This window comes from Acinonyx jubatus, chromosome D1 (genome assembly GCF_027475565.1).
Source record: "Acinonyx jubatus isolate Ajub_Pintada_27869175 chromosome D1, VMU_Ajub_asm_v1.0, whole genome shotgun sequence".
Taxonomy (NCBI): domain Eukaryota; kingdom Metazoa; phylum Chordata; class Mammalia; order Carnivora; family Felidae; genus Acinonyx; species Acinonyx jubatus.
Genome location: NC_069390.1, coordinates 59,976,529 through 60,004,341, shown reverse-complemented (window position 1 = coordinate 60,004,341; position 27,813 = coordinate 59,976,529). Strand labels below are relative to the sequence as shown.

The following is a 27,813-nucleotide window of genomic DNA, read 5'->3' as shown; positions in this document are numbered from 1 at the left end:
CCCACCATCCTAGGGGCTTACCCTGTTCCAAGCCCTCAGAGGTAAACACCTGGCCCAAAGTCACCACATCTGGCAAATGGCAGAGATGGGACTCAATCCCAACTACTCCAATCCCTGGTTCTGTGCTTTTCCCACTGCAGCAAATCACAAAGCATGAAATTTATGCCCTGACCAGGAGCCATGAGTATCTAGGGACCCATCTGCAGATCTAGGGAAGAAAGGCAGGAAGGTACCCACCCACCCCCCCACCCCCCCCCCCGCCAAGGACTACAAGCTGTCCTTCCCAAGGGACAGCCCCAAAGATAGCAGAAAGGGCCCTGAGCTAGAGGCCAGGCCGCCCAGGTGCTGGTCAGCAGCAAGGTATAAGAAAGACAATGGGTCAGAAGTCAGACCAACTTTGCTAGAATCTTCCCTGTACTGCTCACCAGCTGTGTGTCTGGGACAAGTGATTTAGCCTCCCTAAATTGCAGTTTCCTCAGCTGAAAAACGAAAAAAGGACAGACTCTCCTTTAGGGCTGACAGTTAATATGTGTCCTGCATTTAGTACTGTGCCTAGCACACAGCAGGTACCCCAAGAACAGTAGCTGACTTCATTCTAGGGCTGTCACTCTACTATGGGCCTGTTGGGAGGCCATGCAAATTCTCTGGCCTTAGTCTCCTAAAACAACTCCTGCAAAATAGAGTCTCAAGTCTCCTCCAGTCCTAATATCCTGGATTTTAAGGTCTTGGGCTTCAAACCCCCAACCCCAATAGAGACAGCATGTCTGCTCTCCACCCAAACCATTGGGGAATGAAGGGCCGCCCATCCTCAGGCCAGCACGCAGGGCCCTTACCAGGTGGAAGGCTTCATGGGAGTGCTGGAAGGTCAGGAGCATGTACTTGAGGACAGACAAGGCAGCTCCCCGGACAATGGGGTACAGAAGCTTGGAGAAAACCTGGAAGAGAGTCCCTGGTGAGGAGTCCCCCACACCTGGGCCACAGAGGCCAAGTGTAGCCACAGGCCTGAGAGGTGATCAGAGACACCAGAGGTAAAGCAGCAGACCCATGCAAGACCAAGAACACAGACATGCCACAGATCTAGTCGATGGACAGATGGGTAGTAACACAGATATCTGATAGGAGGGATGGAGGGATGGATGGATAGACAGACCCAAAGTGACAGACACATATTCTTGAATGAGCAGAGAAATCAATGTGGGAAACCTGAGGCCCACAGAGGGGCAGTGAATTCTCCCGGGTCACAGCAAGCTTGGGTGAGAGCCCCAGTGCTCTGCCTCCCAGACCCACACTGCCCCTGGCAAGAGAGAGTGGGAAAAGCTGTAAGCCAGGGCTAGGACAGGGGCCACCAACCTTCTCAATTTTGGCGAGCGAAACCTCAATCAGGATGCTGAACTTCTTAACAGCGGCCAAGCCCTTCAACAGTGCAATGATCCACTTGTCAATGTTCTTCCCCAGGGGCCACGACACCCAGTCGATCATCCTGGTGAAGGGAGTGACAATGACACAAGGACCAGGGACGCCCAAAAGCCTGGGTGGGGGCAGCCCAGGCACTAGCCATGATGTCCTGAGACCCCACACTTATCCGCACCTACACAGAGCAGCCCTGGGATCCATGGGATGGACGAGACACCTCTGAGAACTGCAAATGAGCCCAGCACAGGCATCTGGCAGAGACTGGGGCTCCCAGTGCAGCAGGAGGTGGGACAGGCCCTCTCAACAGCCCAAACCTCACTCCCCCGCCACACACGAGGCTGCAGTGGCAGACTAGGGCTTTCAACTGTCTCTGTCTGGACCATGGGGCCCAACCACAGGAGCACTGCCCCCAGATTGGAAGCTTTGGCTCCAGCAAACCCTTGCCTGTGACCTAGACCACGTCACTTTCTCTAGCCTCAGTTTCCTCCTCTGTAAAATGGGGACAATACCTACCTCACAGGACTGTGGTATGGATTAAAAGAGGTAACAATAGCTAACTCTCATGGTATTAATTCTGCACCAAGCACTACTCCATCTGCCTTACATGTATTAACCCATCTGATAATGCTTGTATGCACACAGCATGAAGCTGCCACATAGAAGGCACTCAGGAAAATGTCACTATATCATTACTTTTGGACTCAGTAGACTATACTATAAAGAGGTCGAACAACAAAAGAATAAGGTCATAATAATTATGATGGTAATTATCACCACTGCTCTAAGCACTTTACACGTGTTATTTTATTTAATCCTTGCAACGACCCCATAAGATGGGTTCAATTACACAACATTTTATAAATGAAGCTGAGACCTACAGAGGTGCAGTAACTTGCCCAAAGTCACACAGGCTAGAAGCAGTAGAGCCAGGACAACTTACTTCTGGAGCCCACACTCTTCCCTACTAAAGACAAGAAATTCAGGAAGGCCCACTGGAGATGGTAGATCTGCACGCAGGTATGGAAAGCATGGCAGGGGAAGCATGCCAGGTGAGTGGAATCTACAGGGCCAAAGGCCTGCAGGGAGGAGGGTAGGCAGTATATTCTAGGATCACTGGACCAGCAGGTGGGGCTAGATCACAGGTTCGATGACATTCAAATGAGGTGAGGAGATATGCAAAAGCAATGAGCTGAAAAACATCCAAACTCCATTTATCATACCTGCCAAACTCAGAATGCACTTCATAATATACTTGCAGCTTCTAGTATGACCCCATGGAAGCCTAACAACTTCTGACACCACCTTTGCTATTACAGAGGGGGAAACCGAGGCTCAAAGAGTTCACTGACTTCTCCGGGATCACAGAGTTGGCAACCAACCTGAGAGCACTGCTAGGGAAAGGCTCTCTGTGTCTCCCACATCCAGTCCTAGGCCGGGCACAGAGCAGGACTCAAAAAAGTATGGATGAATGAAAAAGCATGAGGGCCTGGACCTCCTGACACTAAATCTAGCCCAGCAACCGCACCCAGTATAAGGAGAGAGACCTGATCCCCACCCAGCCTTCATCCCACCTGCTGATGGCCATCAGCATCTGAGAGTCTGTCACACTGTCATCATTGCTGAGGTTCCGGACGACACCATCCATTAGCTCCAATGGGAGGTGCTGGACCACGCTGGCCAGGGCGCTAGACGGAGGCTCTTCCTCTGGAATAGGGGAACTGGGATGAGCTTAGCAAGACAGGTAGACGCCTCACCTCCCCCAATACTCCATGCCTTCATGCTGCCAAGGAACTAGGCTAGGCTTCTGAAAAGAGCACAGAGGGACCACCCCCTTAACTCCTACAGCATCACAGCCTCCAATCCCACCTTAGCTTATTCACTCAACAAACCTTCACGTGCCCTGTACTGGGCACAGAGAAAGCAATGACCACCCCCTCACTACCACCAATTGTACCTATATAGGCAAAATCTGTAAGAAAGGGTAACATTAGGGCTGTCAAGAACAGACAGAGGGCTGTGTGACTTGAGGGAGGACATTCCAGGTGGAACCACACAAAGGACTAGAGATGAGAAAGAACATTTAGTTATCAAAATCTGTTGTCCAACTGGATAAGAGCTTATACAGCTGACCTTGGCTCTCTTTGTCCCACCAGGTGCATTCCTTTCCTCTCAACTGAACAGCCCTATAATCAGGGAAGGCACAGATCTTATTTCACTCGTTTATACTGTAGTCCAAGTACCACAATTGCCAATGGAGGACCAAGCGTTTACATTTCAGAGTTGAGATGTTCAGGCTCCATCATGAGTCCAGAGCTTCACCTCTGCCTGCCTGGTACACTTTGCCCCTGCTGCTGCCCATCTCTCAAAATCTGAATCGAAAGTCACCCTTCTACAAAACCCACCTGACCCAAAGGGCATGACGACACCACCCCTTTCCTGTTGTCTCACTCAGACCCTAGTCCTGCTTCTGGCAGCATGATCTGGGTCCCTCCTTCACCTCACCCAGCAGTCTGCTCCTGAGTGTGCCCATCACCCACCACAGGATAAGACCCACAGCAGGACCCCAGGATAGCCCTAATTAAAGTAAGGAACATTGCATTCCCCCACCTGCGCATTAGCCCCTTACACACACCTGCCACAGGGCACACCAAGCACGGGAACCCGCACCTACAGCCACCTGCCCGGCGCACGTTGGGCTCATGGAGCACACGAGCCCCCACGCCAGCCCCCACGCCAGGCCCCGCGCACACACACCTGTGCAAGAGATGACGGCAAACAGCTCCTTCAGGCAGGGCAGGATGGCAGCGGGCTGAGCGCGCCACAGCTGCGCCAGGAGCCCGCTCACCTGCTGGGCCTGCTCCAGGAACTCCACGGCACCCTCCTCGCCCTCGGCCGGACAACGGAAGCGACCCAGGCAGCGCACCAGCTGCTGGCAGAAAAGCAGGCGGTGCGGGCCGTCGGGGACGCAGCGCGGATGCCTCGCCAATAACCGGGCGACTTGCGCGCAGACCGCGGGCCCCGGGCGCTCACACACGGTGCGCAGCACCTCCCGCCGGAGCAGCGCAAACACCTCGTCGGCCGCGGGCCCCTCGGGTAACAGCTGCAGGCCGAGCTGTACGCAGGCGAGAGCACGGGCGCCCGGCGGGCCGGCGCCACCCTGCAGCAAGCGAAGCACGCGGCGCGCGCTGAAGAACTCGGCGAAGACTTCCGGGTGGTGGCGACCGGCCACGTGTAGCAGCTGGCAGCCCACGCGGCGCGGCAGCTCCTCCGCGCCGCCCACGTAGAGGCGCGCGCCCAGCGCCAGCAGCGCCAGGCACTGCTCCCGCTCCAGCGGCTGCCGCGCCGCCTCCAGCACGCGCCGCACCAGGCCCTGCTTCACACTCGCGGGGTACGAGGATGTCACCACCGCCTCCAGGATCTTGTCCATGATGCCGCGCTGCAGGGAACAGGGAGCAGGGTCACACTCTGTCCAGCAGGTCCAGTTCCCCAAGCGAGCCCCCGGAACTAAGACTTGGGGCGAGCAACCACCTCTCTGGGCCTCGGTTTTCTCATTTGTGAAATGGGGCGAGGATACCTGCCTCACTGGGAGGTATGCAGTGAAGCAAAACACAATGCCAGGCATGTAATGAGCCCCAGGGAGTTGTCGTTATTGCTGATGAGCGCTTTTAATCTCATAAAGGCAATATCTGAACCTTCCACCCCTTCCCCCACTCTTCTGCTCTCCTCTCCCCAGGCCTCCCTGGTGACCTCATCCACTCTTGGGGCAGGTAGCAGCTGGATATAGAAGCTGTTGTCCAGAACCTTGGCCAAGTCCCATCCTGGGGGGAGAAGGGAGGGGACACACACACACACACACACAATCACACCTCCAGGGAGGGAGGGCTTAGGGTCCCAAGGAAGAACAGGGAGATCCCCCCACACTTTATTCTGCCCCAAATCCACTTCTTGCCATTTCCCAAGTGAGCTACACCTTTCCAAGACTCCACGTTTTTGTGTATGCTGTGCCTTTTGCCTGAAACATCCTATCTCCCAGGACCTCCACCACCACCACACACACACAGCCAGCCAAACTCCTATTTTCCTTCAGAGCTTACCTCAAATACCCTGTCTTCAGTTAGAATATCCCTGGACCTCCAGGCGTGAATTCATCCCTCACCCTCCATTCCTACAGCCACCTGTAGCCTCTTCCTCCATTATAGCTGGGGTCACATAATTCCCTCCAATAAAGCAGAATATTTCATGCCTGTGTGGCCCTGGCTCCACAGACTTGCACGCTCAAGGCCCTCCCTGCCCCCCACCCAGCCTGATCCCACACCAGCCCCTCACTCTTGATTCACTGTGTTCTCCCTGCCACTGGGCCCTTTGCATATGCTCCTCCTTCCTTGACTCAGCCTGCAGACTTCCGGCTCAAATTCACTTCCTCAAGGAAGCCCTCCCCAACCTCTTTGTCTGGGTCAAACACCCCTGTTAACAATTTCAGAGCACCCTGTCCTTTATAGCACTTACCATGATCACTTGGATGAAGTCAGCCTCCTCCACTATACTATATAGGCTCCTGAGAGCAGGAACCATGTCAGTTTTGTTCACTCACCTAGCCCAGTGCCTGATTCGTAGTAGGCATTTGTTGAAGAAACAAATGCAAAATACGGTGAGTTACTGCTACCTTATTCCTCTGAGCCACAATAGCCTTCCCTTTCTCCTCCCTTTGGGCAGTTTCCTGGAAGCCTTTCTCCCAAGCTGACCCACTTTTTTCCTGCTTCTCATGCTGGTTCACAAAGGTAAAGCTTGTGCTCCTAACATCCAACTTTCAGCTTCTAGAAGACAGCCATTTCTTTGCTTCTTTGTATAATCCCACTCTAGGCAGGACCTGATACAAGGTTCAGTGTCCAGGTGTTTAAACTTATTAGCTCAGTAAAAGCTATTCTTGAGAGCTTTTGCTGGAGTTGGTGTGAAGACAAGCCAGACATTCACTAAATGAGGGGCCGGAAACTTTTATTCAGAACCACAGATATTGTGGGCCCCCGACTCTGTGCCAGGCCCTATGGAGATGCTCCCTTCTCTCTTCTGGCCCTTGGCTGAGACCAAGCTTCCATTACGGCACGTGTTACCAAGCAATGGGCCCATTTGTTTAAGTCTCTGTCTCTCTCACAAGGCTGTGAGCTCCTCAGGGCAAGCACTAGGGCTTCTCAGTGGCTGGCATCTCCGAGATTACTGTGGGTGAAGCCAGAGTACAGATCAGTGGTCCCCAAATACTGGCTTGGCTGCCTCAGAGTCACCTGGGTACTTAGTACAAATTCATATGCCTAGGGCCCACTCCAAGCCTCCTAGAATAATGTGTTGAACTCTTTACTCCAAATAAGATTCAACCAGAAATGAAGTCTTCTTACCATCACTGTTACTTCTGCTCTCTGGGCCTGGTTCCACCCTGCAGGGTTGTTGTTAAAGCAAATATAAAGTCCTCAGCATGGTGCTGGGCACAGGAAAGTGCTCAGAAAGTATCAGTCCCCTTCACTTTAGAAGCAAAGTCCATGCCCTTAGGAATTTCTCGTCCCTAAAAGTCTGGGGGTGGCGGCAAACACGTTGGTCAAGAGTGCCAGTGCAAGGCATAATCTCAAAAGACCTCTTAAAACTGATCTCCCTTCATCCCTGGTCCTCTCTTTCCTAGGCAGTGCTTGTGACCAACCTCCCTTATAGACCGTCCCTGCAAAACCCTACCCCTGCCCTCCAGGCCAGTGGACTTAATATGCTCTCAACCAAGGATGCCAAGAAATCCTGTTACTCAGGCAGCCAAAAGAAGCCCTAATCGATGAGATATTGACATCATGTGTGGAGGAAGAGAACCTGGGGGCAGGCAGAAATGGAGTTCTGGGACTACGGAAGGTTCTGGAAATGGAAAGAAAAACAGATTAGGAATGAGGAGTCCTACATTCTAGTGTGACCTTAGGCAAATATTATTTTAGTCTTGCAACTCATTATGTGTCCTTGAGCAAATCACATCATAAGCCTCTTTTCTGCAAAATGGGGATAAATGATATCAGGTTGAACCACATGAAAGCAAAGGGTCAGATGTTGGCAATTTCATATCATTCTACCTGAAACCTACCACATAAGATGGTTTGCACCTGGAAGCTCGTCCAGTAGCTCTTCCAGCACCTGGAAGCTCTGGCCTCAGAGATCACAGCCCTCACAGAATGTCGCAGGCCAGCCACGCAGCCTCTGTGCAGTCCGTGGCCTGGCCACTCCAAGCAAGCCCTGCCTACCTGCCCCCACTCCCACACAGGCAGTCTGAGGTCAGCTGTCACCATGGTCACCAACTAAACCCACTCAATATCTTGGGTGCATTCATGCAAAAGGGTTTTAGAGGCTTGGAGCTCACCTGACCTCATCACAGGCCACAAAAAGCAGACAAGGCCTGATTTCCCTAGGGCATGGTTGGAAAAGTGGAGGATGAACAAGAGAGAGGGACACAGCCTTGGCAGGGTGGGATAAGAACCTGCGCTTGGTCTCCCTGGGGGAGGAAGTAGCAGACTGCCAGCATTCCTCAGGGGAGGTTGGATTACTCCTCTAGGCTCTGGACAAGGAGACGGCCTGTCGGTGCTGGCTCTGACCCAAGAGACAGCTGCCCCACACCAAATGCAGCAGCACACAGCAGCTGTAACCTCCCTCAGAAGAGCCTGCATTAAAAGCATGAGGCCCAGGTTCTCTGCTTCTGAATCACCAGGTGACCTTGGGTGAGTCCCTGCCAGGCTCCTCAGTTTTTTCACCTGGAAAATGGAGACCATTTTAGCCCTGGCAGGGAATGGGACAAGGTGTAAAAAAGATGAGGGCTGTGCAGTCATGAGTCTATTCTTGGGCTATTTCGCACCGAGGGGGGAAACAGACACTGTCCGGGAAGGGGACAAGCAGACACACACTCCGGAACTTGCTGATTCTACCAGGAATTTTATCCATTAGTCCTCACTGCCAACTTAGCATTTCCCCCATCTCTCCCTGAGCTCCAGCAGCACCCAAGATCAGCTCCTCTTTACTTCTTGCCTGGACTAGTGCAGTAGCCTCCTAACTCATCTCATTCCCTGCCTCAATCCATCCTCCAATAGAGGTATGTGTTCTGCAGGATAGAGTCCAGGCTTTGAATCTAGCCCAGGCACTATGCCCCATGGTGCCCAGAGCCTTTCACCATTCTGAGGTGCTCTTTCACCATTCTGAGCCTCGGAGCCCCAAGATGGGAGATGACCACCTGACCACCCCTTAGCCTTTCCCCGCCAACGCTGCTGCTCTTCCCCAAGCCCTTGGCTTATACCTCTCATTGTCAGGCATAACAGCCTGACAGTCCCAGCAATCCCCAGTCTGCTCCAGGGCACACACTAAGCATACAGGAACATCACAATCCCTCACCCTGGAAGACCCAGATCCTTTTATCTGTCCCTCTCAGATGACCCTTTGCATTTCCACTGTGTATTGACAGGTCTCTGGTCCTGCATGGTGAAGACTGACTCATCTCCACCACCCCCAAAGCACTGTGTCTTGGGGGGGGGGGGGGTGTATAATGTCCTGCCCTGCCCCCACACCCTGGGCCCTAATTCAGGCTGCCTCATCCCTCCCCGGTCTCTCTGACCCACCCACCCTGATAACATTTTCAGATTAATCTCATTAGATGATAAACTCCATCCTGCCATGCCTTGCTCAGAACTCACAAGGCTCCCTAGCCCCTTCAGCATAAGATCCAAACTCCAGAGCTTGACATTCAAGCCCTTTCTGTGACACCTGGCTGATGGGGGGAAGGGACGGACATGAACTTGACAAACACTGTTTGGTTACAAATCTGAAGGAATTTGCACAGTGGGCTTTTCCTCCTGGCCACCTTTTGGTGATGTCCTCTCTTCTGGGAAAGGCTTCTCCCTTTTCTCTCCTGGCAAATTCTGACTCATCCTCTGATGCCCAGGTCACATGCCCCCTTCTCTGGGAAACCTTTCCTAACCCCTCTGCAATCCAAGTCTCTTTGCTTTTCTCATCCCTCAGCAGTGCCACTGGATTCTAGGTCTATCTTCTCACTAGGCTAGGATCTTCTTTGGAAATAGATCCAATCCCCTATTTGTGCCCTAGTGCCCAGCACAAGACCAGGCAGAGAGGTGAAGGAGTGCCTAGTGCCCGGTGAGAAACATGTGACAGCAAGATGAGATACAACTGAAGATATAACCAGAAAACACCTTCCAGAGACTGGCCCAGTCAGTGCCCTCTCCTCAGCCAGGTCTGGTCTTCCATATCCATAACCCCAAGACTCAAACATCAGCCAAGAAAGTCCCTACAGAGGTCACCGGACAGGACCCAATGAGGCTTTAGCCTTTTAAAAATGACTCAAACAACCAAAGCAGAAGGAAAAAACAAAAACTGTTCCTGGTTAGCTCTCAGGCCAAAAGCTCACAGAATCCAGTGGGACAGGGGAGGGGGCTTCAGGAAAGTCTCAACCTCTCCCTACCTCAGAGCACAGACGACCCTCCAAGCCCTAAGCCAGTACCTAAGAGTGGAGAAGCCCATTTCTTCTCTCTCTGACCCTCACACCCAGTCTTCCTCCTCTGACTCCCCTGGGTGCCAGAGCTGCCTGGGGAGCACTAAGCTGACCCTCCCAGCACCCTCCCCCCACCCAGATCTCTGGACTGCAATATCTGCCTCTGAATTTTTTTAACTTAATTTCTTCTACCTAAGGCAGCCCTGAAAGAATCCCCTTGCCCTACTACTGGGAGGCCCTTGCCTGGGCCACCAAACTGTCTCCTAGAAAGAAAGAAAAAAAAGGGTTTTACTGGTAAAAAGCAACAGCTCTTTTACTGAAGGGGAATGGAAGGAGAGAAAAGAGGGTAGGAGCATATATTCCCTTCTCAGAAACCCACCACAATCACTCATCCCTGCTGGGGCCACCCCTCACATGTCCCCACCCCCACCCCAGGGTTTCTGGAAGGGCGGGCACCAGGCTAACACACAAGGAGTCTCATGTCTTGTAGAGGGAATATACCCGGGCGAGGTTGCTGAGAACAGAAGCCCATTCCAGGCGGGTGCGACCTCTTAGCCCCCCAGTTTGTGCCCCATCTTAGTCCCACCCTTCCTTCCAGTTATACCGGTGCACTGGCGCCCAGCCCAGGCTGGGGCTGCGGTCACCACGAAAGGCCGGTGAGCTTCATGGTTGAGGGGGAGGGCAGGATCACCACCAAACACAATTGATGAAAGAAGATGAAGCCCAGAGAGGGGCAGCTACTCGCCCAAGGTCACACAGCGAGGCCCAAGTTGCACCTGGACCTCCCTTCTCCCAGCCCCAAACTCTGGGAGCCCTTCGCGCGTGCCCAGGGCTCTCGAACCGCCAGGGTGCAGACACTCCCCACAACCTGCACACACGACCCGACCCCCTTACCTCTAGGACCCCGGTGGCCCCAGCCTCCGAGCCAGCTCTTGGGTGGGGCGCTCAGGCCTGGCAAGACTAGGCTAGGCCAGGCTAGGTCAGGGCGAGTCCTCTGCTCCCCCTGGAGTGGGGACGCCCTCCACCAGGTCCCGCTCAGCAGGCAGGGATGCTGCTTCCACTGCAAAATCCAAACTCCCCACCCAGCTCTGTACAAGCTTGTACCCAGGGAGCTCGACTCAGCCGCGCGGCCGCTAGGCTGCGGGGCTGCGGGGCTGCGGGACGAAGCGTGGGGAGGGGCGAGGTGCGGGAAACGGGGAGGAGCCGGAGCGGGGGCCACCCTGGGAACCGCCACTCAGGCCGCGTCCCCTTTAAGGCCAGCCGGTCTCAGCTCTAGCGGGGGCGGGGCGGGGAGCTGGATGGCTCACTGCAATGCCTCCTGGGAGATGGAGTTTGCGCTAAGCGTGCCGAGCCGCAAAGAGACCAGGGAGAACTACAAATCCCTGAGCGCAGCGCGCGGGTCCCGGGCCACCACGCCCCTGGGCTGGGCTCTGGCCCTCCTCCCCCCTCGCAAAGCTGCGCTGGCCGCCCGCGGAGGGGAGGCTGCAGAGCGAGGGCAGGAGGTGGGTGCGGCGCGGCGCGAGCGGAGACTCGGGGCGCAGAGACAGCCGGTGAGGGGACGCGGGCCCAGCTGGCACCTGTCCTACTATGAGAGGTCATCTTGCCTATCTTAGCCTCGCCATTCTCATCTGTGCAATGGGGATGGCAACGCCAGAGACTGCGGGGGAGGGGGCGCTTGTTGGGAAGAAGGGGCGGAGCTGGTGGAAAGAGTCTGGCGGGATGGGGAAGGTTGGAAAAGCCCGGATTAAGAGGGTCGAGACTGTGGGCGGAGTCTGGTGGGTGGGGCAAAGAGGGGCGGAGTCTCTAGGTGAGGAGGAGAACTAGAGTGGGGTCGGAGGAGGGGGTGGCCAGGGCTGGGGCGTCAGTACTGAGAAAGCCGATAAGGCAAGCCTAGGTTAGACTGGTTGGGATGGTCCAAAAAGCATTGGGGAAAGAGGGGCGGAGACAGAGATGGAAAGGATCCTTCCCAGCCCCGGAAAGCCCAGGGTCGGCCGCGCGTTGATACAGTTTGGGTACAGGGATGCCCGAGTGGGCAAATACCCATGAATGCACAGAACAAACATCTTCCTTTCCTTGTGATAGAAATAAAGAGCCCATCCCTTGAACTCAGTGCGTCACACATGATCTCATTCAACGCTCTTACCCTGTAGAGGCGGCACCGTATCTATTTACAGGTGAGGAACAAGAGGCTTAGAGAAGTGAAGTAACTTGCCCCAAACCATAGGGCTCCTTACTCCAAAGACCCTGCTTTATTTCCTGCACTTGAGGGAGACAGAGGTTTACTCTGGAGTGGATGGCAGGGAAGAAACAAGTTTAGATGTCCTGCTGTATCCAGGTTGTGTGACAGGACCAGCTTCAACCTTTCTGAATGCCAACCTCTAAGGCAACCCTCCTATGGATAGTGTGAAGATGAAATGAGATGGATTTCAAAGCCCTCTGTTTATGCATTCTAATGGTTGAGGAGCAGGAAGACCACAGAAAGAGAGTGGTTGAAATGGAGTGCTTGTGTCTGAGGAAAACCACAAGAGGAAGCCTGAGAGTAAGCTGAGAGGATGCAGGAAAATTCTGGAAGAAGATGGGGGATGGTGGTGGTTGTTGGGAGTCTGCACCAGGTACTTTGCTGTGCAAATGGAGAAGCTGGGTTGTCAGGTCAGGTGGCTTCCCTCCAACTCACCTTTCCCTGTGCTGTGCCCTAACTGGGCAGATCACTGCAGGGCCCCTGTGTGTCACCTGAGTTTAGAAAGCACCTTTTCCCCCTACAGTGTGGGCTGCGGGGGTATTGAGCAGCCTGTGGGCTTCTTAGAGATACGAACTGGGCAAAACAGAGCTGAAAGTACATCTGTTGGGTGTGGGGACGCCAGGAACTGGGAGGTGAAGGGCGGTGCTCCCATATGGTCCCCAGGGCTGTGAGCCAGTCTTTATCTTGGTGGACTGAGTAAGCAGGGGGAAGTCTCATCCAGCTTACTGGGAGACACATTACTCACTCTGAGTATTGTCACCCTTGAAAGTTACCCAGCCATGTTCAATCTATCTTCTACACAGTGGGAATTCCTCCATTTACTTCCAGGTGGTCACCTGGGCTTGGCTTAGATTCCAAACTGAAACTTCAAGAATGTGTTTCAAAATAAAAAGTTTTTTAAGATTCAGGAGGTGGTGATGAACCTCCTTATTGGTAGATGTCAGTCTGGGGTGAAGAAAGATCTGACTAAGGGGAAGAAATTTCCTCTTCCCCTACTCTGCCTGCTTCTGGCGGGTACGAAGAGGGAAGATCTCAGCCTCAACAGAGTGGCCAGGCACTATCTAAACAAAGTAGGCTTTTGGTAAGAGGTGGAAATAAAATGTTCTGAAGATGTAGAGAAGAAAGAAAGGAATTCCAGCTGAGGGGACTGACAGATGAAAGGGATTTTCTTTTAGAGTGCAGGCAAAAGGGATGACAGCAAATTGCAGAGATCAGAGAGGGCCTGACATGGATAATGATAGTATCCACTTCATCTATGAAATCAACATGCAGAAGGTGCCTAGCACAGTAATAACTGCTCAGCCATTATTCTTGCTGCTGTTGTTACAGTCACCATCTATCCAGAATTGGCCCAGGCCCACACAGCTAAAGTGTCAGAGCCTAATTCAAACACAGGCCTGGGTGATGCCAAAGCCCCTCCGGTTTTTTGCCCACCCACAACATTTCTAAGGCCCAGAATGGGCCCCGCTTTGTGAACATGACAGGAGTTTCTTTCCTGCTGTAGTAGCAGAGACTCTAGGTTCTGGAGGAGGCAGGGGGAACAAGGCCTGAACAGCCATCTTCTCCCAGCCTGGATCCCAACACAGAAACAGGCAGGCCCGGCTCTGTGGTTTCTGTGAGTGGTGGGTCTATGGAGAGAGACCACTCGGGTTTAAATTCTGTCTCCTCCACCAACTGTGGGCTATTTTAGCTTAGCCCTGGTTGGCTCCCTCATCCTCCAAAGCACGGCAACACATGGAGAGGAAAATTACCAGATTATAATGCTTCTTGGTAGTAGTAATAACAGATGTGTTTATTGAACCTGGCTGGTTTGGGGGTCGGGCACTCTGACTGGAATTTTACATCTATAGTCCCATGAGGGAAGCATTCTTTTCTTCCCTCTTTCAAAATAAAAATATTTTTAGAATTTTCAAGGCTACAGATAAGTTTAAAGAGTAGCCTTTCACCTATATGCACCAATTCACCCTTTGCCGATTTTCCTTTTACACATACCTTTTTGCTAAACTATTTACAAATTACAGATATCTTGACACTTGACCCCTAAATTCTTCAGCATGTAACTCCTAGTTACAGAATTCTCCTACATAACCAAAATACTATTGTACCTAAGAAAATTTGAAAGAAGTAAATATCACTTAATAAACAGTATACTCACATTTCTCCAACTGCCAATCTTATGTAGTTGGGTTTTTGTTTTGTTTTTCTTTTTTGTCAGAAGTAGTCAAGATTCATGCATTATATTTAGTTATATCTCTTTAAGCAACTCATTTACTCTACATAGAGCCTCTTCTACCTGTATAAATTTGGTTATTTTATCAATGGTTATTCAGGGTTGTTGGTTTTTTGTTTTTTGTTTTTCCTTTCTGGCAACGTCGTGTTCTTCTTATTGCATCCCATCAGGAAGTGTATAATATCAGGGTCCTACTATCCATGAATGCTAAATTTGATTGTTGGTTAAGGTCATGACTGCCTGATCTCTCCATTGGTGTAATTTTTCCCTTTGTCATTAGTCTTTGGAGTGATTCCTTGAGAATGTCGAAATTGTGTGTTCCCAGTAACCTTTCACTACATCCATTGATGATCCCTGCCCGAGTTGCAACATTGAAAGTTGCAGAGTGGTAATTTTCTAAGTGTGCCATTCTTTCTCTATTTATTAGCTGGTATTCTTTGTTATAGAATAATTTTTTCCACTGTTTGTGTGTGTCTTTCTCTCTTCTCCCTGTCTTTTTTCTTCTTGGAGTAACAAAGAGTCATGATTTTTTTTAAATTCAATGTGTTATAACCCATTATCATCATTAATCTTTTTGGTATTCAAATTATTTCCAAATTTGGCCTAAGAGAGTCCCTTCAGGCCAGCTCCCGTGTTGTGTTTTAATTGCGATATGATTGACGTTTAACATTGTATTAGTTTTAGGTATACAACATAATGATTTGATATATGTATATATTGCGAAATGATTATCCCAATAAGTTTAGTTACCATTCACCACAACACATAGTTACAAAAATACTTTTTTTTCCTTTGATGAGAACTTTTAAGATCTTCTGTGTTGTTTTCACAAGATCTCATTAATCTTTCATTGCTTCTCTGCTGTCTGGCAAGAGATGTTCCAGGCTCACCTTGCACTGCTTCTATCAAAGTCCCGGAACCATCAATTTCTCCAGGAAACCCTGGTTTCTTTTTGTAGGAGATGACATTTAGAAACCAAGATCTGGAGTCAGGTGTGCTCATTGCTACTGGGGTGCTACTGATAGGCTCTTTGAGTGAGCAGAGCTAAGAAATGATGGATGGATGGATGGATGGATGGACGGACGGACGGACAGGCGGACAGGTAGAGAAGTAATTATCAGTAGATTTATTGTTGTTACAACTGGGCATCACTGTGTAGCAGTCAACTACTGCATGGCAAGTAGTTTCATTATGGAAGCTCAATGGGCAGTAATATAGGAAATTGCACAGAAAGCCCATGCCTAAAGACTCTGAGTGTATGAACTCTTGGCCAAAACCTCTGTGGCTCGGTTCAGTCTCTTGCTCAAGACCCAGATTAGAGAAGACCCCAGGCTGCCTCCAAAGGACTGTTCTCTGAGCCATGTCCAAGCCCAGAACCTTCTACAGGCCATGCCTCAGAAGTCAAGAATGCACATGAAGCCCTGGGTCAGGGACTCATTCTCTCTGCGTGGGTGAAATCAAGATTATGTGATTTGTTCTGCCAGGGTCACAGAGTTGTGGTAAAGATCAATATATATTTATTTTTTAATTGCTAATAAGTCTTTTCAGTACATATTATAAATTTCCTTCTCCTTTTTATTGTTTCAATACCACAGTTTGGAATGTCATTGCTTTATAATCCTATTTAATACATTACTAGTAGTTACTAGTTATCTTAACTAACATTTAAGGTAATTACTCTTTTTCAAATATTCTTTCAAGTTATCACTTATCAATTTTTCCAAAGTAAGATTTTAATCTTTTTTTTTTAATCCTTTGAAGAAATACTATTGGGATTTGGATTAGGACAGCATAACAACTGTAGTTAATTTTAGAACAACTTGAAGATATTTCATCTCTTTCAGAAGCATTACAAGTCTCTATTCAAATCCTCTTTATGCTTCCTAATAAAGTATTATGGTTTATATTACTGGAAGGGACACAGGCTTTGGAGAGAGACCTCATTTGGAATTCTAGCTCTGCTGCCTCTAGCTGTGTGATCTTCAGCAGCTGTCATCACTACTCTGTGCATCAGTTTTATAATCCTAAACACCGGGATAACACTCGTACCTACCTCACATCATCTGTGTGGTGTTTTAATGAAATAGTCTGTTGGAAAGTGCCTCACATAGCTCAGGGCATGTCCTTGGTTCTCAGGAAGTGTTGATTCTCTACACCCTGGTCTCTATGTAGGTCAGAATCAAATTCAGATGGCAGGTGTAAGAGCACCTTGTAAGAGGTAGGAGGGGAACAAGTGACAAATCTCTCCAAGGGCCTTTGTTCACAATCCACACTTTGCAGTTAGACAGGCCTAGACTTGAAGCCTGGCTCTGACACTGTTTGGTGCAAGTTCCCTACCTCTTAAAGCCTGAGGTTCTCATTTGCAATGTGCAGATAATACTTTTCTTGAAAGGGTGTTACGGGGCTTAAATGAGCTCATATGTATAACAGAGCTAGCAGGTATGGTACATAGCAGGTACTCAGCATTAGCTGTGTCCTGCATGAGGACTGCAGGGACACGTGGGTGCCTGGACCACGTTTTAAAGTAGGACTCTAGAGCAATGTCTTGGCTGCCCTTCCTCACAGGACATCTGCTGTCAAAGAATTCTATTTTCTGTGTCACAGAAAGGTAGAGGTTGCAGCCAGGTAATTTCCAGGCCCCAGACTGGAATTTCCCTTTGCATGGTACCAGGCTGGGCCTCAAGACCCCCTCTCATTTGGGCCACAGACCCATTCCAGAAAGGAGAGAATTCCAGCAGCAACTTCCAAGGCCCCCTGGCCTCCCCAACTTGGGCGGTCTGGGGATCAGCATGGCATAATTTCCTGGTTTGATGATTTGACACCAGCCCTTTTCTCAAACGGGGAAAGAGGGCTAATCTCTTGCTTGGTTTTTTAGTCGAGAGGCAGGCTTGGAAAGCCTCCTGCTGAAGAAACATAATTCGTTCAGTGGTGATTTCTTTTATCTACTTCCTGGTCCTGTGTGAGTTCTCATTCATCCTTTCTAATCTGGCTCTGAAAAACCTGGCATTTTGTGTTTCGTGGCTTTGTCATTAGACATCATCGGCTGCTGTTGAAATAGAAGGGCTTGGGCTTCTCAGTGGATTTGCCCTGTGTCAGCCATGGAGGCACTGTGGGCTGTCCTCGGGTCCTGTCCCCACTTCCATCGATGGGAGTGGGCAGAGCCCCAGGCCAGCCGCAGACCCACCACCCAAGGACATTTCCATCTGGTCGGGATGGAGAATAGGGTATGTGCATCTCTCACTCACATTAAGACCCTGTGGTGGGAAAGAGGAATGATCACAAGTGTTGGACCCACACAGAACTGGATTCAGATCCCAGCTCCTCCACTGACTCCTACACTTTCTGAGCCTCAGTTTCCTCATCTGTAAAATGGAGATAATAATAGTCTCTTTCACAGGGTGCTTATGAAGACATCAAATGAAGGAATGCATGTACAGCATTTAGCACAATAGTATCATTTTCTGTACTTTTCTATATGGTTTTATTGCAAATAAAATGCTACCAAGTGTTACATGAAGCTCCTCACATAGAGCAGGAGGTGTGCGCTAGGTAAGTGGTAACCGTCTTGCCAAGCAGGCTGCAGAGCAGTGTTTTTAAAGGCTGCTTCAGAGATTGTCAAACTTGTCTGAAGCTATCACAGCCCTTTATTGCTGTTACAACTCTGCAGCCTGAGTGGGCTGAGAACGGTCTCTCTGCTAGTTGGCTGTGTGTCCAGTCTCTCCGAGTCCACTTTCCTGTCATCTGCCAAACGGAGCATGATGCCTACTTTGTAGGATTGCTCCAAGAATTTAAAAGGCTGGTGAGTGTAAAGGCCTTGGATGTAGTAAAACGCCCAGTAAATGTTCATCCGTCCCACCCTGCTGCCCACCCCCCTCCCCCATCCCCATGACGCTAGCATCCGCTGTGTGCTAGGCAGTGCCTGTGCGGGGACATGAGATGTGTCTGTGCTTCAAGGAGATCACAACCTAGGCAGTGGTTTTCAACAACAATTTTTGTCACAGCTCACAGTATGAAGACATACTTTAGATCACCATCCAGTTCACGCACAAACACACACAACTGAAAAAAAAGTTTCCCAACAATATATGTAGCTGGTCACAACCCATTGTGTTGATTTCATGAGACAATCCCAATCTTGATCCTTTTTCCAGTTTATGAAGTCATAATTTACATACAGTGAAAACTCACCCTCTTGAGGTATACTGTTACATGAATTTTCATAACTTTTATAACTACCACCACATCAAGACATAGAGTGTTCCCATGACTCCAAGGTATTCCCTCTTGCCTGTTTGTAGCCAATTTTTTCCCCAGTCCAGGCCCTAGCAATTACTGGTCTGATTTCTGTCTCTATAGTTTTACCTTTTTTAGAATGTTACATAAATAAGATCACATACTTCTGTAACCTTTTTTTTTTTTTTTTATGTTTATTTACTTTCGAGAGAGAGAGACAGAGCACAAGCAGGTGAAAGGCAGAGAGGGAGACACAGAATCCAAAGCAGGCTCCAGGCTCTAAGCTGTCAGCACGGAGCCTGACACGGGGCTCAAACTCACAAACATGAGAGAGAATGACCTGAGCCAAAGTCAGACACTTAACCGACTAAGCCACCCAGGCACCCTACCTATGTAACCTTTTGAGGCTGGCTTCTTTTACTTAACATAATGCTTTTGACATTCTTCTCTTGTGGTATATGTCAGTAGCTAGTCCCTTTGTATTCCTGAGTCATATTCCATTGTATGGTTGTGTGACAGTGTGTTTACCACTTACATTTTAGTTGTTTCCAGGTTTGAGCAATTATGAATAAAGCTGCTATAACTATTCAGGTACAGGTGTTTGCATGGACATATGCCCTCATTTCTCTGGGTACATAATGAGGAGTGGGATTGATGGGTCATGCGGAAACTGAATGCCAAACTTCCACCATGGTTGTACCATTTTGCATTCTCACCGGCAATGCAGGAGACTCATTGCTCTGTATAGTCAGCAGCGTTCGGTATGATCCGATTTTTTTTTTAAGTTTATGTATTTATTTTGAGAGAGAGAGCATGGGGGAGGGGTAGAGAGGGATGGAGGGAGGGAGGGAGAGAATCCCAAGCAGGCTGTGCGCTGTCAGCACAGAGCCCAACCTGAGGCTCAAACTCATGAACCATGAGATCATGCCCTGAACTGAAATCAAGAGTCGGGTGCTTAACTGACTGAGCCACCCAGGTGCCCTGGTATGGTCAGATTTTTTTATTGGAGCCATTTTAATAGGTATACAGTGTTATCTAATTGTGGTTTTAAGTTTCATGTCCTTCATGACTATTGCTGTTGAGCTTTTTTTTCAAGTGGTTATTTGTCATCAATATGTCTTTGGTGAAGTGTGTGTTCAGATCATCTGCCCATTTCTTCATTGGGTTGTCTGTTTTCTGTTTTGAGAGCTCTTTCTATATTCTTGTTAACAACCTTTTATCAGATCTATGTTTTGCAAATACTTTCTGCCAGTGTGTCTTATTTTCATTTTCTCAACACTGCCTTTTGAAGAGGAGTTTTTCATTTGGTGAAGTCCAGTGTGTCGATTTTTTTATGGTTTGTGCCTTTTGGGTCCCATGCAACAAATCTTTGCCTAACCCAAAGTCACAAAGGTTTTCTCCCAGAAGTTTTAGTTTTCAAAAGATTTTACCTATAGGTGTGTGGTCTGTTTGGAGTTAATTTTTCCTACATGGTACGAGATATGGGTCAAGGTTCTTTTTTTTGGATGTGGATGTCCAGTGATCTGCACCTTGAAGGAGTGCAAATCAGCTCATAACATGATGGAATGGTGGGCACGGCCAGGTAGGCTGTGCAAAGGACCAGGAAGCCCCAAGAGGAGAGCGGTTAACCTAGTGGAGATCTGGGGATGGCCTTACAGACACAGTGGCTCATAGGTGGGGCCTTCAAGGTTGACAGCAGAGAAGGTGGAGAGGGTGGTATAGGGAGAGCAAAGTCAGGCAGGTGACAGCATGAGGATGTGTGCAGTGCCATCTGGAATGCGGGAGGATAGAGTGGGGGAGGGGCTGGAGGTGAGCTTGGAAGAGCAAGGTGGTCTGGCCAGGCAGTAGTGCTCCAGAAGACTGAAATGGAAGGTGGAGAGGAAGAAGGCAGGGAGCCAGATGAGGAGGTAAGGACAGCAGAGGAGAAGCCAGAGCCCAGGGAGGGCTTTAGGGATGCGTTTGAAGAGTCAGAGTGAGAAAAATTATAGGGATGAGGACTCGGAGCTGCCTCCTGGATCTTAGGCTCAGGCAGTTGAGTGGCTGAGAAGCGTTCACTGTGGGTTTGGGGGAAGAGGAATTCTGTGTCAGGCCTTCTGATACCCGTGGAACATCAAGGTGGAGAAGTCCAGGACACAGCTGAGGATACACAGGGGACTGGAGCTCAGTGAGGATCGTTGGTTCATCCCCACCTGACCACAAACCCTTCATCACACAAAGCTTTCAGTACCTCCTGCCCCGAGGTGCCAGGTCCTGTCCTCATGTGTCCTTGTGCCATTTACACCACAACCTGTATACCTGTGATGGTGGAAAATGGGGGCTTGGGTGGCTGAGCTCCATGACTTGTGGGCATGGAGAGAATACCACAGAGAGCACCTTAGACTGAGGGAGGGGGCAGGAAATCTGGCTTCTAACCAGTCTCCGCCCCGACTGCCTGTGTGGCTGACAGGCAGTGACGATGCCAGGGAGTCGCACAGCTCCGGGGAAGAGGCAGGAAGGCAGATGCTCTGCTGCTTTTGCAAGCAGAGGAATAGAAGTTTGGGTACCCACCCAAGAGCCCCCAGGTATGCCAGGTGTGCCTTGTGGCTCCCGACTATCTCCCTCCCTCTCCCCCCACCACCACCCAGTGCTCTGAGCTCTTCAGCACTAACGTACAGAGGAGATATGGGGTCTGCAGCCCACAGAACCAACAGCAAAGACAGCCCGGCCTCCCTGATGCCTGAAGCTGCTCTTTCCATGTTGCTGAGCTACTGGATAGAGCCCGGGCCTGAAGTCAAGGAGATGGGGCGCCTGGGTTGCTCAGTCGGTTAAGTGTCTGACTTTGGCTCAGGTCATGATCTCACAGTTTGTGAGTTCCAGCCCCACATGAGGCTTTCCACTGTCAGTACAAAGCCGGCTTCAGATCCTCTGTCCGCCCCCCCCCTTCTGCCTCTCCCTCACCCACACTCTTTCTCTAAAATAAACATTAAAAAAAAAATTTTTTTAACGAAATCAAGGAGAGAGACTGAAAACTAACATATGCAAATTACTACCTAGAAAGAAAAGGAAGATTCTGGAAAGAGGAAGGGGATGGCACTGGCTCGTGGGTCCATCTCCTGCCTGGGCCCTCTGTAGACAGAACTGACCAGTGTCAGCCCTGAAGCCAGAGCACCTTCCCGCAGCTGCAGGTCCCCACACAGCAGCCATCCCTTCCTCAGCCCTAGCCCCACCCCTTCAGTTGGACCTCCCCGCTGTCCCACAGCCCATCTGCTCCAGGCTTCTGCTGCCAATTTTGTAACTTCACCATGGCTCGTTTCTCTTCAGACACTCCAGATGGTTAATGCCTTTCTACAGTATCAAAGTGCCCCATTAGATGAGGAAGGAGTCATGAGGTGACCCCCTAGACAGTTGGGTGGGGCAGCTGAGCATCTCCCTCCACCAGCATAGACGGCCTCCATTTTCTGGCAGGAGTCTCCGTCCCCTGGAGTTAAGGGGGTCTTAGTGCAGCCAGCCTCCTCAGAAGACAGGCATGGTGAGGGTAAGAAGTGCTCTGGCCTGCTCATCATCCTTGCTGGGTGACTTTGGGGAAGTCCTCCCTCAGACCTCTGTTTTCCCATGTGGATAGTAAGCATGCCAGAATTCATCCTGACCTACTCCCTTAGCTCTGGGTCCATCTCCCTTGTCACTGCACCCTCACTGCCTCTTGTCTTGGTCTCCCTGCCAGCCTTTTCTTTTTGAGGGCGGCACTGGGTCCAATTCTTCTTTGTGGCCCTCACACCCAGCATCAGGGAAGGGTTGCTTAATCTGTTCCACAGGTGGGATCTTGGGAAAGTATGTTGGAAGCTGAGGGTACATCCCTTCCTTTCTAGAACCTTAAAGAGAAGTTAGACTCCAAGACTTCAGGTTGAAGGAGACTCACCAGCCTTAGACACTGGAGGCTGCAAGGTAGTGGGGAGAAGGGCTTGTTAAGGAGAGAAACGGGTAGAGAATGGGTAAAAGGTGCTCCGTGCAGAGTCCCACGTTTGCACTGAAACTCAAATTCTTCAGAGGTAGCTGGGATGTCATCATGATGGGAAAGGGCAGGCCACCAGGAGTCAAGAACGTCTTCATTGCAAGGCTAATTGTTACAGGAGGATGAGAGTCCAACAAGGGGCGTCAGAGTCCAGAGGGCTGAGTGGCCCATTGTAAGCCTGGGACAGAGATGGAAATGACACTAATCATAGCTATTCATTGTAAAATCCTTGAGATAGACTAATAATAAGAAGGCATCATTGGTACAGCAGAAGGGAGTGCTGGGCTGGGAGACGTAAATCTCAGAGCATTGGCTAGGTACTTAGAAGGTACCAGTGTTTGACTAGTAAGCATTTACGTATTTTTCTCTCTCACATAAAGGAACCTGGGTTTGAAACTTGGCATGGCCCTTCACCTCTCTGAGCATGGGGAATGAATCCTGACCGTGTTCCTCATCTGCACGATTGGGATGGATGGTGATATTGTCTAAGTCAAAAGATGTATCACCAGTATGTAAACAAATGTGTGTAAGGGCAGGTAACAGAGCATTTAGTCCAAGCACATTTTCTTTCCTTCCTTAGAGCAGTGGTTCTGTGTCTTAACTGAACATTTAGAATCACCAAGGGTGCTTTTAAAAAATACCAATGCTAGGGTATTAAAGACCAATTACAATAATCTCTGGAGGGCAGGACCCAGGCTTTGTTTTTTCATTTTTTCTTTTTTCAACTACCTAGTGAACCTGATATGCTTAAATAATGTGGCAATTATCTCATCAGGTACTAATTCATTTCAACCTCTAGGACTATAGGCTTGATCTACAATAAGGAGTTGAGAACTGTACATACATTGATGTTATGGTCTGAATGCTTGTGTCCCCCAGGTCCCTATATTGAAATCCTAATCTCCAGTGTGATGGACGTAGCACCTTTAGGAGGTGATTAGGCTGTGAGAATAGAGCCCCCATGAACAGGATTAGTGCCTTTATAAAAGAGACTCTAAAAAGAGCTCTCTTGCCCCTTCTGTTACATGAGGACCCAGTGAGAAGACAGCCCTTGCCAGACACCAAATCTGCCTACACCTGGATCTTGGACTTTCCAGCCTCTAGAACTGTGAGAGAGAAATGCTTAAGCCACCTGGTCTATGGTATTCTTTTATACCAGCCTCAACAGACTAAGACACCAGATATGGTTGGGTAATTTCTCACTTCTCTCCCTCTCTAGGACTACTTTCCAGCACCCCAGCCTCCTGCCATGTCTGACCCCATCACACTGAACGTTGGGGGGAAGCTCTATACGACTTCATTGGCAACCTTGACCAGCTTCCCCGACTCCATGCTGGGTGCCATGTTCAGTGGAAAGATGCCCACCAAGAGGGACAGCCAGGGCAACTGCTTCATTGACCGTGATGGCAAAGTGTTCCGCTACATCCTCAACTTCCTGCGGACCTCCCACTTGGACTTGCCTGAGGACTTCCAGGAGATGGGCCTGCTCCGAAGGGAGGCCGACTTCTACCAGGTGCAGCCCCTGATTGAGGCACTGCAGGAGAAGGAGGTGGAGCTCTCCAAGGCTGAGAAGAATGCCATGCTCAATATCACCCTGAACCAGCGTGTGCAGACAGTCCACTTCACCGTGCGGGAGGCACCTCAGATCTATAGCCTCTCTTCCTCCAGTATGGAGGTCTTCAATGCCAACATCTTCAGTACCTCTTGCCTCTTCCTCAAGCTCCTTGGCTCCAAGCTCTTCTATTGCTCCAACGGTAATCTCTCCTCCATCACGAGCCACTTGCAGGATCCCAACCACCTGACTCTGGACTGGGTGGCCAATGTGGAGGGCCTGCCAGAGGAGGAGTACACCAAGCAGAACCTCAAGAGGCTCTGGGTGGTGCCAGCCAACAAGCAAATCAACAGCTTCCAGGTCTTCGTGGAGGAGGTGCTGAAAATTGCTCTGAGTGATGGCTTCTGCATCGATTCTTCTCACCCACACGCTGTGGATTTTATGAACAATAAGATTATTCGATTAATACGGTACAGGTAAAAGGACCCCAGGAACACTGAAGGAGGGGGCTTCCTAGAAGCTGCATGTCAGCCAAGGTCCTGGAGAGTGTCTCACCAGTGGTGTGAGGCAGGGCGCTTTACTAATCTGTATTAACCGCATAGCAGGACTTGATTCCCCCCACAATGCAGTCTACCTATAGGAATCCGTGTGTCCTCTCAACGGAGCTACCTTTTTCCTTGCCACTTTGAGCTACAGATGGGCAGTTTGTCATAAGTGATGTGCCTGCCAGTGTGTCCTAAAGGATGCCACAGGAGGGCTTTCTGGCTACAAAGGAATGACGAATTTTCCACAGGCTCCAGCTCTCTCTGTACCACTAGGCAGGGCCTCACTTAGCCATCTATGAAAGGAGCCCCTGTTGGAGGGAAAGGGGTGAAAACAAGAGGCTTCCTTCAGTTTCCCAGGACCTAAAGTAACCAGAGATCCCCACCCTACCTGCTCCTCTGTCCCTAGGATGCAGCCGGGACCTTGGACTTGTTTGCCCAGGGACAACCATGTTTGGCTGGCGTGGAAATGCAGTATGATTTCAGAGCTGCGTTTTGGGCCCCCCACTGTGGTGGGGAGAGATTTGAGCTGTGGCATGGCCTAGAGGAGTGAGCATCCAGGCAGGGTTCAGAAGATGGGGATATCCCTCTGGACTGGGCCAAATGTAGACATGTGGGGATTTTTCACTTCACAGGTGAGCTGCTGTCCCTGCGAAGATTTTAAAGTACCTGGAGCCAGTGCAACAGAAGGCGTTTCATAACGTGGACTGTTACATGACTTCTGTAATCCTTTCCCCAAGAATTTGAAGTATCATTGAAAGAGGTCATTTTAAATAATATTATGGACTCTCAGGGTTGGAAAATAATTTAGTGGTCGCTTAGCCCTTCCTGGCCCCCAGCACACCCCAGCCCATTTGGGGCTAAGCACCTCTCCCCAGCACCTTCAAGTGATCACATCCCTCCTTGCATACTTCCAGCAACGGGAAGCTCATCAACCCCAAGGCAGCCCCTGCCGTGGTTGGCCAGTGCTGTTAGAAAGCCCGCCCTTACATTGAACCAAAATCTGTTCTTCCACGCCCATTTTCTAGTCTTGGATCTAGACCTTCTTTCTCACTCAGAGGTATGTTTGTTTACTCTTTCACAATAGTCACCTTAAAAGGCCAGACCCTTATTCTGAAAATATTATTACTCAAATTAGGATTCCCCCTGGGATTTGTCCAGAACCAAGGTTAACCCCCTTCCCATCCCTTGTAAGTCAGCCCCATTTTGTGATCACTTCACTTTGTTTTGTGACACCCATTTCATCCGCCGCCTCACCGTCTGTGGCTCCACATAGCTTTTGACCACCTCCTGTTGGAGGATAAAGATTTGTTGCCCCAAGAAAGTGTTGCCAGAGGAAGGAGGCCAGGATATGGCAGGGCGGATTGCACCAAGGAGCCCTGGAGTTACCATAACACTCCTCTCAGAGTAAGCGTCCAGGCACTGTGACATTGCTCGGAAAGAAGTGGCCTTCTGCTGTGGTACAGTTTCTGGTCGTAACCAACCCGTGGACCTCCCTGGGATAAGGTCCAGAGCAAGACACCCCAAGCCACCACTTTCCAAGGGGTGATGAACAGTGCTCACCTCAAAACTGCACATTATGATTCATCCCTGAAGTTTGGCCTTGGGAATCTTCCCCATTGGGTAGGGGCTCTTGGACAAAACCAGGGAAGCCTAGTGACACAGGCACCCACAGGAGATGGGCTGAGGAAGGGACTTCCTATAATTACACCCTGGGAACAAGGAGCTTGTATGCTGGGCTGTGGGCAAGGCTGCATCCGTTAGGTAATAAAGGCCTTTTCCCCCTACAGTGGGACCCAGGAGTCTCTGACAGCTGTCCCAGGTCACCAGACCAATAGTACTCGGGAAGGTCACTCAGAAGAACCCAGGTTAGAACAGACACAGCAGAAGCTGTGACCACAATAAAACAGTTTATCACCACTGCCCTTTTCCTTCTCCATAAAAAGTATCTTTCTCCATCTTCTTGGTGCTTCTTAATTCAAACAGCTTGACGTTAGAGAAAGTAAAGGACTTGTGAAGCCACTAATGTGCTGTGTGACTGCGCAAGTCGCCCACCTCACTGAGCCACCTCCATTTCTTCATCTGTGAAATGCGCATAACAGTAATACATAACCCTACCTACCTCACAGGGCTGTTGTGAGGATCAAATGAAAATAATGTACGTGAGAATACAGTATAAATGATCATCAGTGTTACTATTTTGCATCTGCTTATTTATAAGGGGTGAAAAATACCCTGGCCTTGGAGTCAGGCTGACCTGAATTTGAATTCTGGCTCCATCGCTTGTTATGGAACCTTGGACCAGTCACAGGGCCACTGATTTGTTTCCTCGTGGGATAACAACCTCACCTCCCGGTGTTCTGTGACTTAGATGAGCTGGTGGCCGTGAAAATTCCTAGCTAGGCCTGGCACATAGGAACTCAGTAGATACTTGCTCTTTCAGGAAGTCATATTGGTGGACTGCCGTGCAGGGAGCACCTCGAGAGGACAATTTAGCAAGCCCACCTGGAGCATTTGGTGTGTGGGCCCCGAGGATGGAAACAGCCACAAATAAATTCAATCTGGAAAAGGCTTAGAGGACCACAAAATATGCTGTGGGAACTTGAAAGCAAGTTCCGGTCTCACAAACGGCTTAAGGGACGAACAAGCCAGGCCTCTAAGGGTAAGTTGGGTTGTGACAGCTAAGCAGGGTACCATGGGTGCAGGAAACAGCACGAGCAGAGAGCAGGGAGCCAGATGGAAAGGGTGAGCCCTCACATGTGACTCCAGCACAAGGGGAGTGACAGGTGGTGCATTCAGCACATTCGCTGTGCATGCCTCTCAGGTGCGGGCAGCCATTGCTTAGCAAAACTAAGAAAGCACATGGAGTGGTAGAGGCAGCACCATGCCAGAGGACGAGTGAGTCAGTGCGAGTGTGCACAGGGAGGCAAGGATGTGCATCTTGTGAGCCCTTCGCTGCCCGATGGTGATCCGTGATCTCAACCAGGCAGTCTAGTCTTTTGCACAGCCAAGAGCTTTGTCTCAACTGAAGGGCAATGCCAGGCACGCGTGAACTTGTCAGCTTTCCATTCCTATCCTTGGTGTGATCCCAAGCAAGAAGAGGGGCAGTC

The 27,813-nt window shown here is 50.1% G+C and overlaps 2 protein-coding genes across 8 annotated transcripts in view; one reads left to right on the top strand and one right to left on the bottom strand.

Moving 5' to 3' along the window:
* USP35 (ubiquitin specific peptidase 35) overlaps positions 1–11,319 on the bottom strand; it is a 55,567-nt gene extending 44,248 nt beyond the window's left edge. The window contains exons 1-8 of one of the 4 annotated variants that reach the window (XM_053203740.1): positions 10,814–11,319; positions 6,801–7,296; positions 5,508–5,630; positions 5,161–5,231; positions 4,168–4,849; positions 2,985–3,117; positions 1,351–1,480; positions 834–935 (exon numbers count right to left, since the gene is read on the bottom strand). In XM_053203740.1, coding sequence (XP_053059715.1) covers positions 834–935; positions 1,351–1,480; positions 2,985–3,117; positions 4,168–4,840 — 1,038 coding nt within the window. In that variant the 5' untranslated portion in view covers positions 4,841–4,849; positions 5,161–5,231; positions 5,508–5,630; positions 6,801–7,296; positions 10,814–11,319. The remainder of the gene's footprint in view (positions 1–833; positions 936–1,350; positions 1,481–2,984; positions 3,118–4,167; positions 4,850–5,160; positions 5,232–5,507; positions 5,631–6,800; positions 7,297–10,813) is intronic. The other 3 variants (XM_053203739.1, XM_027039865.2, XM_015078861.3) reach the window with 3 other exon arrangements.
* Positions 11,306–26,892, top strand: KCTD21 (potassium channel tetramerization domain containing 21). Of its 4 annotated transcripts, XM_027039873.2 has the most exons (3): positions 11,422–11,469; positions 12,002–12,093; positions 23,829–26,892. In XM_027039873.2, the coding sequence occupies exon 3, from the start codon at positions 23,859–23,861 to the stop codon at positions 24,639–24,641; it is 783 nt and encodes a 260-aa protein (XP_026895674.1). In that variant the 5' UTR covers positions 11,422–11,469; positions 12,002–12,093; positions 23,829–23,858; the 3' UTR covers positions 24,642–26,892. The 4 variants fall into 4 exon arrangements, with proteins under 4 accessions (XP_026895673.1, XP_026895672.1, XP_026895676.1 ...); XM_027039872.2 differs by lacking the exons at positions 11,422–11,469; positions 12,002–12,093 and adding an exon at positions 11,306–11,421; XM_027039871.2 differs by lacking the exon at positions 12,002–12,093 and having other exon boundaries at positions 11,334–11,469.
* The last annotated feature ends 921 nt before the right edge of the window (positions 26,893–27,813 follow it).

Coding starts and splice junctions, on each gene's coding strand:
- KCTD21 (XM_027039872.2), top strand. CDS start 23,859: ATGTCTGACCCCATCACACTGAACGTTGGGGGGAAGCTCTATACGACT.